This window comes from Suillus discolor (genome assembly GCF_016758755.1).
Source record: "Suillus discolor strain FC423 chromosome Unknown F5147scaffold_21, whole genome shotgun sequence".
Lineage (NCBI taxonomy): Eukaryota > Fungi > Basidiomycota > Agaricomycetes > Boletales > Suillaceae > Suillus > Suillus discolor.
In genome coordinates, this window is record NW_024541268.1 from 283,775 (window position 1) to 296,488 (window position 12,714).

Consider the following 12,714-nt stretch of genomic DNA (forward strand, 5'->3'; position numbering starts at 1 on the left):
CAATCCTAATAAAATGCAGAATTCCTATACCATAATTACAATGCGACAAAACAGTGAAGTTCTTGGAGTGTGTACAAGATAGCATGCAAGTGCTTGTGATGATGTATAGTAGAACATAACAATCAATGTAAAAGTCTGAAACCATGCTTGACATCGCTTACATCACAATATATCCGTCATTTTTGTTCTCGAGGGACAAGCAAGGGCTTGAAGAACCAGGCCCCAAAGCCAATGAAGAAATTAGGACAGCCTCATCAATCACGAGGGTTCATCCCTTGTCCATTCGCATTCCGTTGCATAAACGACTGCATCATCTCACTATTCACCGTGGACCCCACGCCGCCAAGCTGCATGCCCCCGTTGATTTGCCTCTGCGGTACCCCACCACCGCCCTGTTCATGTCGAATTGTCAGTATATCCTCACGTAGGTGTAGCATAACAACTTACAAACATATTCATTGGCATATTCGCTCCATTCGAAAACGGACTCATATTCTGCATTCCCACACCAGGTGCTGGTGCCTGTACCTCCTGCTGCATTACCCCTGCCTGTAATTGTTGGTGCTGCTGGAGTTGTTCTCGTTGCCGCTGCCGGATTTTCTGCTGGAGTGCGAGTTGTTGCATGAAGCGCCTTTGCTGCTGCGGGTCAAGGCCCTGAAGTCGCGTCAGCATCTCAGGGGTGAAGACGCCTGGGGGTTGTGGTTGTGGTTGTGGTTGTGGTTGTTGTAGTTGTTGCAGTGGCAGTTGTGGTTGTGAATGTTGTTGCAGTTGCGGTTGCGGTTGCGGTTTTGAGCCGTCAACTTTGCCAGAGCCCGGTAGATCCGGAAGTCCAGTGACAGGGAACACTGCGCCTACTAGCTTGTTACTCATGGGGAACACGATCATATTTTGTGACATAGTCCCCGAAGGAAGTTGCCACGCCACTATGCCATACTGAATATCAAAGACTGTCAGTAGGAACGACAGAAAGCGAGAATGGACGGAACACTCGCTGTTCGTGCTTCCATCATGATCCTCATCAACGCATTATGAGCCGCGTCATTTTGTTTCTGTTCAATGCTTCGTGCTTGGGGCCTGAACTGAGCTATCACAGCAGATTGGTGGTGTTTTTGAAGCCATAACTTTAAATCTGATGGATCCTTCAGTCCTCCTTGTGGTATATCGATGAACATTCTATCGGGCCATGTTTCCGTGTGGCTGCACAAGGAATTAGTACTAGACCACAGAAACTGTCCGATGACGTACGGTTGACCTTTAGAATTCATAACGGCGGCCACCTGCACTTCAAACCCCTTTGGTTGTCCAGCATGCTGTATAGTAAAAGAGCCTTCCCATTGATTTGGCCCTCCTGGGATTGCCGAGGTTGAGGCCTGGGGCTGGGGCTGAGACTGATGCTGAGATGTAGATCCAGAGGCAGGCGGATGGGCTGGTCGGGGTTGAGGTGAACCGGAAAAGGTTGGTCCCGGGATACCAGTCTTGTTGAGCAACTTGTGCATTTGCGCTGCAAGCTCTGGATTCGCGTATGGTGCTGTTCCCGAACGCGCCTGCATGAGGTGTATTAGTGCCTGCTGATCTGTCAGCGGTGGCTTCTGATCCGTGACTGGCTTCTGCTCCTCCATGGGTGCGGATACGGGCGCAGACACCGTTAGCGGTGCTACATGTTCCGACTTTATGTTGCTCGCCGCCGGTTGGGGCTGAGGCTGAGGCTGAGGCGTTTCTCCCGACCCCCCTGCACCTGAATTCGAACCACCCATTGCAGGCCTATTCGCTATTGAATACAAAATAGTTTTGATCTTCATCGCCTGCTGATATTTCGCGACGCGCTCCATCTGAAGCGACTCGACATCTGCAGCGTTCCCGGCAGATTGTGCTTCCTGGAGTTTGGCTTCGATGACTTTAATCTCGACTTCGAGAGCTTTTCCGCGCTCGACTACCATGTTGATATTGGGGGGGAATGTGTGTTGCGTAGGGGGAGCATTAGGGTTTGGAGCATTGGAAGGTGGGTGTGCGACAGGTTTTGCAGGGGGTTTTGCAGGGCTAGGTGCAGATGTCGTGGTTGCGTGCGGAGGTATGGGAGAAGGTTGGAGCAATTGCGGACGTGGTTGAGGTAGGGTGGAAGGTGGGACAGAAGGTGTGAGAACCTGCCGAGAAGGTGGTCTCTGGCCTACTGGACCGGCACCTCCTCCAGGAGGACGCGGGCTAAGTGCTGGTGAGCTTTTCTCGTTGACCTTCTGTCGTTTTGTATCTGGTGTTTGAGGAGATTCGTTTGAACGCTTTGCAACGTCTGGGATTTGTGAGCGGGGGAATAGGATGGAGGTTCGTGAAAGCTCACTGAGTTTTGGGGTCTGCACGTGCGACAGTGAGGGAAATCCAGAAAGCATGAGTATATGTGGTGTATAGACAGTGAACCAGGGATTTGTTTGTGGAGCTGGTGCTGAGGTCTAAGGAAGAAGAGTTTTCAATGACAATGCGCTAGACATACTAAATGTAAACTGACGGCAGACTGAACATCCTGGAACTGTTGTATTGGTTGTAGTGTGACAAGACTCAGATTGATTTTTCTCTATGAGGCAGGTCAATTTAACGTGAAAAGTTGATCCGAGGGTACTAACCTTCTTGAGTTCTACTGGTAGCGTGTCCCATGATAGTGAGTCGAGGTACGGAAGGGTATTCCATGAGGGCCTTTGCGCAGAATCGGGTGGACTTCCAGCGATATGTATTATATGCGAAACGTGCATTCGACCATCCTTCGGACCAGCCAAGGCAAGCGAGTTATGCAAGATGTCAAAGAGCTTTCATCACAGCTTAGAGTGAGAAGTGGCTCAAGATACGGTAGTACGCACCTCGATAGCAGCAACCATTCCCTCCAGGGCGGATAGCCCCCTTGCACCGATCACTGAACCAATTCCTAACTTCCTGGGATCCTCACGCAATTCCTTCATCACATAATTTGGGGAGAGAAAGAAACGTTGTGATAACAGCGGACTGGGATATGTATCCGCAGCGCCATACGTCACTAAAGCTAGTCGGAACTAAACACATCATTCATACAGGCTCATACTCAGCATGTTGTTTGTCAGAAGAATGATTCGGGTAAAACTTACATTATGCCCGCTGTATGCTTCGTTCAGACGCTTGAGAATTGGCAGGATGTACGCTGTGAGTACACGAGTCCATTCTGTAGCGAGTGCTAGGGAGGCATCGATGACACAGGCGACAGCGAGTACTTCCTGACTTGCATTGGACTGAGCTTGAACTTCAAGTTGTGATGGTTGTTGCTGCGATTGCAATTGATTGAACATGGGAGAAAGTTAGAAAAAAGTGACGATCACAGCCTCACAGGACCTGCTTCAAGGTCCACAACGAGCCCACAACGAGCCCACAAACGATGTTAAGCAGAATATCGCGGAGTCAAATTATGATGGAACGTGGTCGATGCTGGTTTCACGGGGGTTTCAATGTTAGGTCGATCCGACGGATGTGCGTTCCTTGATAATAATATGAAGGATCTTTGTCACTCCGAATCACTGCTTAATCACCGCTTCGGGTACTACTGCACAGAGATTTCATTTAATGAATGACATTGCAAGGGTCCAAACAGTGGTATCAAGCTAAATAAGTACTGTTGTCGATAGACCAAGGGGACAACAGGCTCCAGAGTAACTAAAGTAACCCGAGATAACATGTAGTGAGTGTCTATGTAGTGACTAGGCGACACAGCAGCCATGAAGTTGATGTGATCATCGCACATCAAGAGTCCATCTACGACTGTCCTATCGACTCACATCGGTATAAAACGTACGCCTTATAATATTATGAAGTATGCACCACCACCGATGCCAAGCATCGTGCTTGCTACCAGTCCATACCAACCGCTGGAGAGTGAGAATGCCCGGCGGGTTGCACCAGACGTTGCTGCTGAGCCTGTCCCGACTGAAGCCACATATGATGAGTAGTTGAGGATTGTGCCGGTGGTTGTTGGGGCTGGTAATACAGTGGCAGGCCCTGTAGGTGTGAAGGTTGCTAACACGGCGACTGTGGAGCCAGCTGCGTTTGTTGTGGTATAAGTGTATGGGGTAGGTCCCCCTGGTGTTAGGACTGTTGTTCCGGGTTGTTCTACTGGGCCTTGATTCTGTGTGGTCGAAGTAGTTGCTATAGTTTGGAGTGGCCCAGTGGTAGTAGTTAAGAGGGTATTTGAGGTAAGAGAGTTCGAAGTCACGGTTTGCCTATTACATTATGAGCATGTCCTTCGAGGCTAAATTACGAACAACGAGTTCACTCACAGTGTTTGTGTTGTAGCAAGACCGTTAATGGGGTTTGTTGTAACGACTTCCACGACTGTGGCGCCGCCGCTGTTCCAGTAAGACAAAAACTCAGTGTAGAAAAGGCTGATAATCATACATGTTTGTGACAGTCAATGTCTGAGCATGTGTCCACGACGCACACAGGGCGATTACAGCTAGTACAACGCTCTTCATCGCGTTTTGACAAGGAAGATGCGCCTGTCGTTGTCTGGGTAGCCGCGAGCGTGGTATGCCGCAGTGCTTAGGTATTATCAACCCATCGGCAGGATGCCTTCCATATTGGGATATGTACTGCCGAAAATCACCTCGTATTACGGCCGTGAGAGTGCCATAAAGGGACAGCTTCCCGAATTTTTCTCTTTCTTGCAGAGCTCGTGACTAGTTTTTTTTGGGAGATGATAGATCGATGGCGGCAATTCTGCTTGCATCGCCTTCCCCGTACATCTACTGCGTCTTGTTTTATTTTTCTGCGGCCGTTTTCTGCGTCGCACACACTTCAAGCTAAGAAGAAGAAAATGCCTCCCAAGAAGGCTCCTGCTGCAGAGAAAAAGGTATTGCTTGGTCGTCCAAGCAATAACTTGAAGATCGGTATCGTTGGTATGCGCTTATCATCCTGGAATCGAATCCAGACTCAATCACAATCCGTACAGGTCTTCCGAATGTTGGAAAGTCATCTTTCTTCAATGTTCTATCCGACACCGGTGCGGATATAGCCCATTGTGGGTACGCGTCCGAGTCTAAAATATTTTAGATTTGGGAAAGGCTGCCAATTTTCCATACGCAACAATCAACCCAGAAGAAGCGCGCATCCCCGTGCCGGACGTGCGTTTCGATTGGCTTTGCGATCTGTACAAGCCCGCCTCGCGCGTGCCTGCTTTCCTCACCTGCATTGATATTGCAGGTCTTACTGCAGTACGTTCATGACCCATGAACCTTGATTTGTTCACCAACATATTTACAGGGTGCATCAACAGGTGCAGGACTTGGAAATGCATTCTTGTCTCACGTTCGCGCTGTCGATGGTATCTTCCAGGTCGTCCGTGCCTTTGATGACGCCGAAGTCATCCATGTAGAGGGCGATGTTGACCCTCTTCGTGACATGGAGATCATTCAGACCGAGCTTCGCCTCAAGGATATTGAATGGGTCGAGAAGCACCTTGACGGCCTCAAGCGCACTGGTCGATCGCTTGGCAACAACAGTTTGGCGGATAAGGCTAAGAAGGAAGAAATCGTGCGTCTCGCTGGAAACGTTTGGTGTGTAGCTGGTGCGGACTCACGCTGTAGGCAACAGTTGAGAAAATCTACAAGGCCCTTACCGTCGATGGCAAGGATATCAGGAAGTGCGAGTGGAACAATAAAGAGGCAAGTCTTTCTTATACTCGCCATTATTTTTTTGGCCAGCACTTTGGTCTGTACCTTGATGAAAAAGAGCCTTTGCTCGATAACCCAGCTCGTTGAGGAGGGAGTAACGCCCCGCTATTCCTTTGAGATAATTGTTTTTTCTGATTCCTTCCTTGCTGTCGTAATCTTCGTCTACCATACTGACCGGTCATCTTACAGGTAAATACCATATTCTCGTTATCGCTTTTAGGCGATGAAAAAGAGCTTTGCTCGATAACCCAGCTCGTTGAGGAGGGAGTAACGCCCCAACATTCCTTTGAGATAACTATTTTTTCTGATTTGTTCCTCGTCTTCCGCAATCTTTGTCCACCGTGCTGACTGTCGTCCCACAGGTAAATATGATATTCTCATCATCGCTTTTGAACGATGAAAAAGAGCTTTGCTCGATAACCCAGCTCGTTGAGGAGGGAGTAACGCCCCAATATTCCTTTGAGATAACATATTTCTCTGATTCCTTCTTTGTCATCTGCGATCTTCATCTACCATACTGACCACGATTCCACAGGTAAATTCCATATCTCGTTATCGCCTTTGAGCTATGAAAAGAGCATAAACTCGCTTGACTCAGCGGGAGTAACGCCCCATCATTCAATGATGTTTTTTCTACCCTCTAACCTTCACAAACTTGCTACTTTCTGGGCGCACGCTAATCCCACCGTAGATCGAGGTCGTCAACAGCCTTACCCTCCTGACCGCCAAGCCTATCACTTACCTCGTCAACCTTAGCGAGAAGGACTACGTCCGCAAGAAGAATAAGTGGTACAGCCTTTATCCAACTCTCTTTGTTACCACAGCCCACACCCGCATACAGGTTAGCCAAGATCAAGGGCTGGATTGACGCACATAACCCCGGGGACCCTCTCATCCCATTCTCTGTATCACTGGAGGAGCGTCTTGCGCAACTTCCTGACGATGAGCGTGCCGAGGCTCAGAAGGAACCAGGAGCACAAAGTGCCCTCGGAAAGATAACACAGGCGGGGTACTCCAGTCTTGACGTGGGTCTCATCCGTTGGTCGCTGATCGGTCACTGATCCGAATTTTTAATCACAGTTAATCCGTTACTTCACCTGTGGACCTGATGAAGTACGTGCATGGACGATTCGCAAGGGGACAAAGGCACCTCAGGCGGCCGGTGTTATTCAGTATGCTGTTTTTTTATTTTTATTCTACCTCTTCTCACACTTATGTAGCTCTGACTTTGAGAACAAGTTCGTTTGTGGTGAAATCATGACGTACGAGGACCTCAAGGAGAATGGAAGCGAATCTGCTGTGAAGGCTGCAGGTAAACTGAGACAGCAAGGCAAGCCTTATGAGAGTGGGTTCTTCCCGTCGTTTCCTTGAGACTATCACTGATGGACGGACGACAGTGGTGGACGGAGATATTGCTTACTGGAAATCTGGTTAATTCGACGCATGGTCAAGAAGTTGGGGCTGTTGTACGTTGCATACATACTTGTGCTAGATGAGGCAAGTAGGATAATCGCATTGTTTGATGATCGATGTTTTGTGAAGAATCCTGATGTCACATTGGGGTCACGTCGCTTCTCCTTGTCATTGACGTAGATGTTGCGCTGCTTTGAGGCGACACTGCCTCATTCAAATTCGTGGCAACAAAGTTTACAAATGTTGAGCCTGGCTATACCAGACGCTAACAGCAGTCCGAATCCATTATATGTTGTCATAGAATGGCCAGGAAAAAATCAGGCCATTCGGGACGGCTTGGCAAGTGAAAGTCAGGTAAAATAAATAAGACATGCATATGTATATGTAGGACATCACTGCACTGACTAGCAAAGGAGATTTACTACCATACGATGGTCAATTTATTAGGGTGTACCTATCATAGTCATGCCGAGTCGATGACAGACTAAAGGGCAGGAACTACCGAGTAATTATATTATTCAGTGGAGTCAACTTATAAAAATGCAGTGCGAAGTGTATTAATATTTACAGCAACGACTTTACATACACTGAATTAGCCCAGAGGTAAGTACGTTGGGAAAAATGCACACATTCTCATCAAGCCGCTCGAAACTGGAGGGAGCAAGAGCGGCAATCTAATGGTGCCTGGCAGATTTTGTAAACGTGATAGCTAGCGCTCTACTTGAATAGGTGATCAACATACAGAAAATATTGAGAAGTACCATAAAAAAGGTATCCATTAAGAAGATGACCTCTCCGACATGACCTCCTCCAGCTTGTACCTTTTTACGGTAATATGGGCTTTGATAAACCCATCGAAAAATGCGACATAGGCATCATATGCCTCAGGACATGGTCTCAGAAATTCGAGGATATTTTGATGTGCTTGCACAGTTTTCTCGATGAGTTCCTGGAGAGCGTCCTGCTTGGTAAGGCCACGAGAGGCTGCCATGAGCGACAGGTAGTTTGCGGTGTCGCCTTGGATCTCCTCTTTGTAGAATGACAATATATCACTGAATCACAGGTCAGAAAGGTTAACAGAAGATCATCGATGTAGTAGTCACTTTGCGTGGTTTAAGACTATGGCTAGATCCGGCATGCATTGAACGTATTCACGAAGCGGGAGTGTGCAAGGAAAAACACAGTATGCGTACGCATACGGTATGCCTGATAGCATCCTAGAATACTCGGGGTATGAGGGAGTTCGCGGCGAGATCTGTCCACATGAAGGGTTAAAGATCGACACTTCCTTTATATGAGAGATACCATACCGTCATATCTTTGGTCTCATCGTCAAGTAAAATGGAAGACACAAAGTCGAGCGCGGACGTCACGATAAAATTCGACACCGGTGCAGAATAATGGCAAGCGACCTCCCGCAAGAGCCCGTCATACGCACTCATAACTGGATGCCCCTGCGGTTGGCAATTCGCAAACCGCTCGTTGAAATGGTACACATGCACTATATATTCTGGCCTGATCATCATGTCGTCGATGCACGCGCCTACGGCGGTGAAGAGGCAGATCCACATCTTGGTTGCATTGTCCGGGAGGTGGTCGTAAGCGTTGGACATCACGGCCGCGCCAATGGCCATGTATGGGAGGATGGCGTCCATTGGATAGCCGCGCTTGATGGCCTCCTGAGAGCATTTAGAATGCCATGCCTCGTCAAGTGTGGTATTCTTGTATTGCAAACCGCAACGCTGAAGAAATTCGGCGATGGACTGGCGGATGCTTGCTAGAACCTATATTCCACATGAAAATCAAAACATGGAAAGGTATCAAAACGCAAGCACGTACTTCGCCATCGAGGGTGGATGTGGACAGGCTGTTCATTGTTATTGTGAAAGCTTGCAGAGAGAAGATTGGCAAGAGAATTGCTTCAATGGGTTGCATGTACCCTGCAGTACTTATACTCCGTGATGTATGCCGATTTATTGGGGAACAAGAGTATTGTAAGCTATGCACGGCCGCCCAAACATGCTATGACCGGAGCATCGTTCACGTTGATCTTGTGCAGATCGCGTTGCAATTATGACCGGAAACTTCGTGTCTGATGTAAGTTACAACCGGATCAGATACTATCAGATAGGCGGCCGCCAATGAATCGAGCAGATGTAGTCCTTCTGAGTTGGGAGCTTGAAACATAGTAGTAGGTAAGTATGCAACAATCTCACTTGGGGAGAGCATAATCTCTTAGGCCTTGGGGATTGCTGCGCTGTGGTGCTATCAGACGGATAAAAGACTGTGCGCTCCGACCCGGAGGCCGCCGACTACTAGTAAGGAGGACGTGACTGCAGAAAGAATATTAATGCAAGTGAAATCAGAGGTCCGACTCCGCGGGCGTCGCGATCTGACTCGGATATCCTCGGATTCATGGTCCCGGTTATGGACACATGTATGACAGCGGACCAGTCTACATGCAAGGACACTATAAATGCAGGTCCTTGTGGACTAGAGTTTTGCCGGTTGCAACTATATGTGTACTAGCGGCATTCCTAATGAAGACATCATAAGTAATGTCCTCCCACCACCTCAACCTCATAATAGCCTGTGGCCCGGATATTATTCCTTGTTCGACCCGATCCAACTCGTCGAAATCAAAAGCATTTCCCTCCTGCATTTCAACTTGGTTAAATTTTCTGTACTTCAGTCTTCTTCAACTCTTCGAGAGCCACAAATTAGTCGTCAAGTGAGATACTCTCTGGACCAGCAAAGAGGTCATCTACATCACGAGACTCGGTCGAGAGCAGAAACGCTCATGCAAAAGATCCTGTGCAGTGTCGACAGCAATGTCAGTCAACCTCTTCACGAGTATACATGTATGTGAGCATGTCGACCGCGGGTGCCGGTGAGTTCCCAACCCCTCCAGCATGCACCATCTTTCTTTAGGGACGTTGGTTTTATGTTAAAACTATATGTTATCAGATCTGAGAGTTCTGCCAAGTTTTGCCGATGACCGGGCACAACCGGTTGTCAAACTGCCGAGTTTTGCCAACAACACGACTACTCGTGCTAACTGAGTTCAGCGGATTAATCAGAAAAGTATGCTTATAACTTGTTGATAAACAATTTGACGTGACTGAAAACGTGCCAAGAACAATACCATTCCTCGTCCAATAAGTGCTACTATGTCTTGGTTAACTATTACTAGTGATTGCTCGAGATATGGTCGCAGACGCTAGGGTGGAAGAAGGAACCACTGCTGGTTCAGGCTCCCATCTGCTCTTCCCTCTAGCTCACCCTGACCAGCACTAGAATTTTCCTGCTAGTCAACGACGATCCATCAATTACTTTTCTGCTGAAGAAGCACTTCGATTTGTCAAGCTTTCAAGAGCGAGCTGCCAGTGGCCTGCTACGATTTAGTGAATGATACAAATTGCAATTTCATGTACTTGCATATTGCCCTTTGATCGTCATTGTTGACTTTCCATACGCTGTGATACATGGTACAAATGCGCCATGACGCTAGCTTTTATTGTCGGCACATAATGGCGCCTGAGCTCGCAATTTGACTGACAGTGTTAGTTGACATGTTCAATTGCCTAGCAATTGGCAGGCAATATTAGCAGCGACGTCAAACCAGCGCTATCATGGCTCGTCATGCCATCAATACAGATACTGCAATTGGGCTGGGGACACACCACCACGAATCGATTTCATTGAACCATTCGTAACATGATCATTGAGGGTTCCACTGTATGTGTTACACGTTTTCTTTACCACATTCTACTCTATAATTTATAACCAAACGATCTCTACTTCTTTTTCGAAGTCATGTTTGCAACGAACCGTCAGAATCTTGTCCGTTACCTCCCTTCTCCAGTGGTTGCGCACGGTATCCAGGCCAGGGCGACAAAACCGCCTCAAGAGGAAACATATATAAATTTGTCCTGCTTTCAACTTTCCTTTCATAGCGTCATCATGGTCATGATAGTTAACAACCCCGATCGCCCACTCCGTCGTAGATGCAGGTGGAAAGAAAGGAGATTGCACGACCAGCTCGTCGAGCGGTGATGTCGTGAGACCACCAGCGGGACAGGAAAGGAATACCGACTGCCAGAGGCTCTGGTCAATGGAGGCAGGGACCATGAATAGCTTGACCTGCACGCCACGCTTTGTGATTGAGAAGTCGTCATCACCACAACCCTCTCCCCACCACGAGATCTCGTGGTTCTTGAGCATCTCGAGTGCTGCCCCGTCTGTTGTGCGATAACAGGAAGGCCCTGTTGGACATCCAGGGAGTCCGCCAGCCCACACAAGAATTTGCCATTCCTTGCACTTCTCGATAAGCTCTGCCATGAATCTTTTAAAAGCTCGATCTCCTTCTCCATATGCGACCGTCATGGTGATGTCGAAGATACCGGTAAGAGAGTAGGCAACATCTTCAACACGGGTTGTCTTCCGACTCGCTGCCCAGCTCATCTTCTCCCAGGCACGATTTGGCCCGGAGCGAAAGTTGCGCAGGTCGTTTTCAGGGATCTTGGTAGCGCGATAAAGAGCACGAACAACCCTCGCGTCATCTTTGTCGTTAAGATTCTGTGTAAGAGGCGTCCAAGTAGGACCATAATAAAACCTCATCCTAAGGGGTGCAAGAAGTTCTTGCAAGGTCCAGCCACGAAAGAACCACTCGTCGTTCTCCAGCGTATCCCATGAATTTGTCTGAGCCAGGTGCACTATGCATATATAGGCCTCGCGGTACCACATGTACATCGACCAAATTGCTTCATCAAGCTCCGAGCTGCTTTCTTTGTTGATGCAGCAGGTATCAGACCATGCGAGATCACAGCCATACTCCTTTGCTTTTGCGCAAAACTTCTCCAGTTTCTTGTAACCCGCTCCTTCGCGTTTTAGGTCTTGGAATGTCGGCTCCGATTCTCCCCATCGGTGTGATAGAATGGCATATTTGAGGAGGTTGACCACAGCTGACTCTATGGCAGACTCCCTCGACCATCCCCCACACTGACGGATATCCTTCTCAGTGATCGTCTCTGGTTTCAGTAGTGTAATGAGTTTGTCGCGCGGGATCAATTCCATGGTTGGGATATGGATCAAATGTGATGGAACCAGATCAAAAGCACGTCGTTTGAACTCGGCCACAACAGCAGGAATGCCATTGTCGTGATCATGTTGATCAACAGGGGGAATGCCTTGGTCATGATCATGCTGATATGGCGATCAGCTTGCATATAGGCACTTATTCAGCAAACGTACCACCGCAACTTCCGCAGTCTGCGGCATTCCCGTCCTTAGTGCTTTGCGTACAAAGGCTAGTGTCTGATCTGCGGAAGGGCGGTCTGCTGGTGAAAAAGAGAAGCATTTTCGGAGGAAGGATGAATCTTGGGCCTGATCCTCAATTACTGGTGGTAGTGGTGGTACCTTTCCTGCAAGTAGTTGGAGGGGAATGTGGTTAGATCGAGTTGACCACCAGGGCAACTGCCCAGAGAGCACCTGAGAGAGTTGTTAGATACATAATGTAGGGTTGAAAGTCGATGGACGAGTTGATGTACATGAATCATATTGCAACCAAAAGACCATACATCACTTTTGGAAGTGGGAAAGGTCTCTTCATCATCATCAACCAACT

At 48.2% G+C, this 12,714-nt stretch overlaps 5 protein-coding genes across 5 annotated transcripts; 1 reads left to right on the top strand and 4 right to left on the bottom strand.

The window, feature by feature from the left end:
* Positions 1–254: 254 nt before the first annotated feature.
* F5147DRAFT_772557 (uncharacterized protein) lies at positions 255–3,302 on the bottom strand (the record flags this gene model as incomplete). The annotated part of the gene is made up of 9 exons (XM_041441359.1): positions 255–392; positions 448–933; positions 987–1,197; positions 1,246–2,284; positions 2,333–2,441; positions 2,498–2,563; positions 2,613–2,792; positions 2,844–3,032; positions 3,105–3,302. The coding sequence occupies 9 exons, from the start codon at positions 3,300–3,302 to the stop codon at positions 255–257; spliced, it is 2,616 nt and encodes an 871-aa protein (XP_041293983.1).
* A 262-nt stretch (positions 3,303–3,564) lies between these two features.
* F5147DRAFT_690059 (uncharacterized protein) lies at positions 3,565–4,555 on the bottom strand. The gene is made up of 3 exons (XM_041437029.1): positions 4,402–4,555; positions 4,284–4,352; positions 3,565–4,226 (listed from the first exon to the last, which is right to left on the bottom strand). Exons 1-3 carry the CDS (start codon positions 4,476–4,478, stop codon positions 3,806–3,808), a joined length of 567 nt encoding a protein of 188 aa, XP_041293984.1. The 5' UTR covers positions 4,479–4,555; the 3' UTR covers positions 3,565–3,805.
* Positions 4,556–4,675: 120 nt separating this feature from the next.
* Positions 4,676–7,312, top strand: F5147DRAFT_690063 (P-loop containing nucleoside triphosphate hydrolase protein). Its single transcript, XM_041437030.1, has 10 exons — positions 4,676–4,901; positions 4,955–5,005; positions 5,056–5,216; positions 5,266–5,535; positions 5,589–5,666; positions 6,367–6,464; positions 6,517–6,700; positions 6,756–6,847; positions 6,896–7,020; positions 7,073–7,312. Exons 1-10 carry the CDS (start codon positions 4,700–4,702, stop codon positions 7,108–7,110), a joined length of 1,299 nt encoding a protein of 432 aa, XP_041293985.1. The 5' UTR covers positions 4,676–4,699; the 3' UTR covers positions 7,111–7,312.
* Positions 7,313–7,629: 317 nt separating this feature from the next.
* On the bottom strand, positions 7,630–9,426 carry F5147DRAFT_690072 (isoprenoid synthase domain-containing protein). Its single transcript, XM_041437031.1, has 4 exons — positions 8,928–9,426; positions 8,399–8,872; positions 8,192–8,343; positions 7,630–8,140 (listed from the first exon to the last, which is right to left on the bottom strand). Exons 1-4 carry the CDS (start codon positions 9,021–9,023, stop codon positions 7,867–7,869), a joined length of 996 nt encoding a protein of 331 aa, XP_041293986.1. The 5' UTR covers positions 9,024–9,426; the 3' UTR covers positions 7,630–7,866.
* Positions 9,427–10,791: 1,365 nt separating this feature from the next.
* Positions 10,792–12,708, bottom strand: F5147DRAFT_136389 (uncharacterized protein). The gene is made up of 3 exons (XM_041428216.1): positions 12,638–12,708; positions 12,342–12,578; positions 10,792–12,277 (listed from the first exon to the last, which is right to left on the bottom strand). The coding sequence occupies exons 2-3, from the start codon at positions 12,445–12,447 to the stop codon at positions 10,869–10,871; spliced, it is 1,515 nt and encodes a 504-aa protein (XP_041293987.1). The 5' UTR covers positions 12,448–12,578; positions 12,638–12,708; the 3' UTR covers positions 10,792–10,868.
* Between the last annotated feature and the right edge of the window lie 6 nt (positions 12,709–12,714).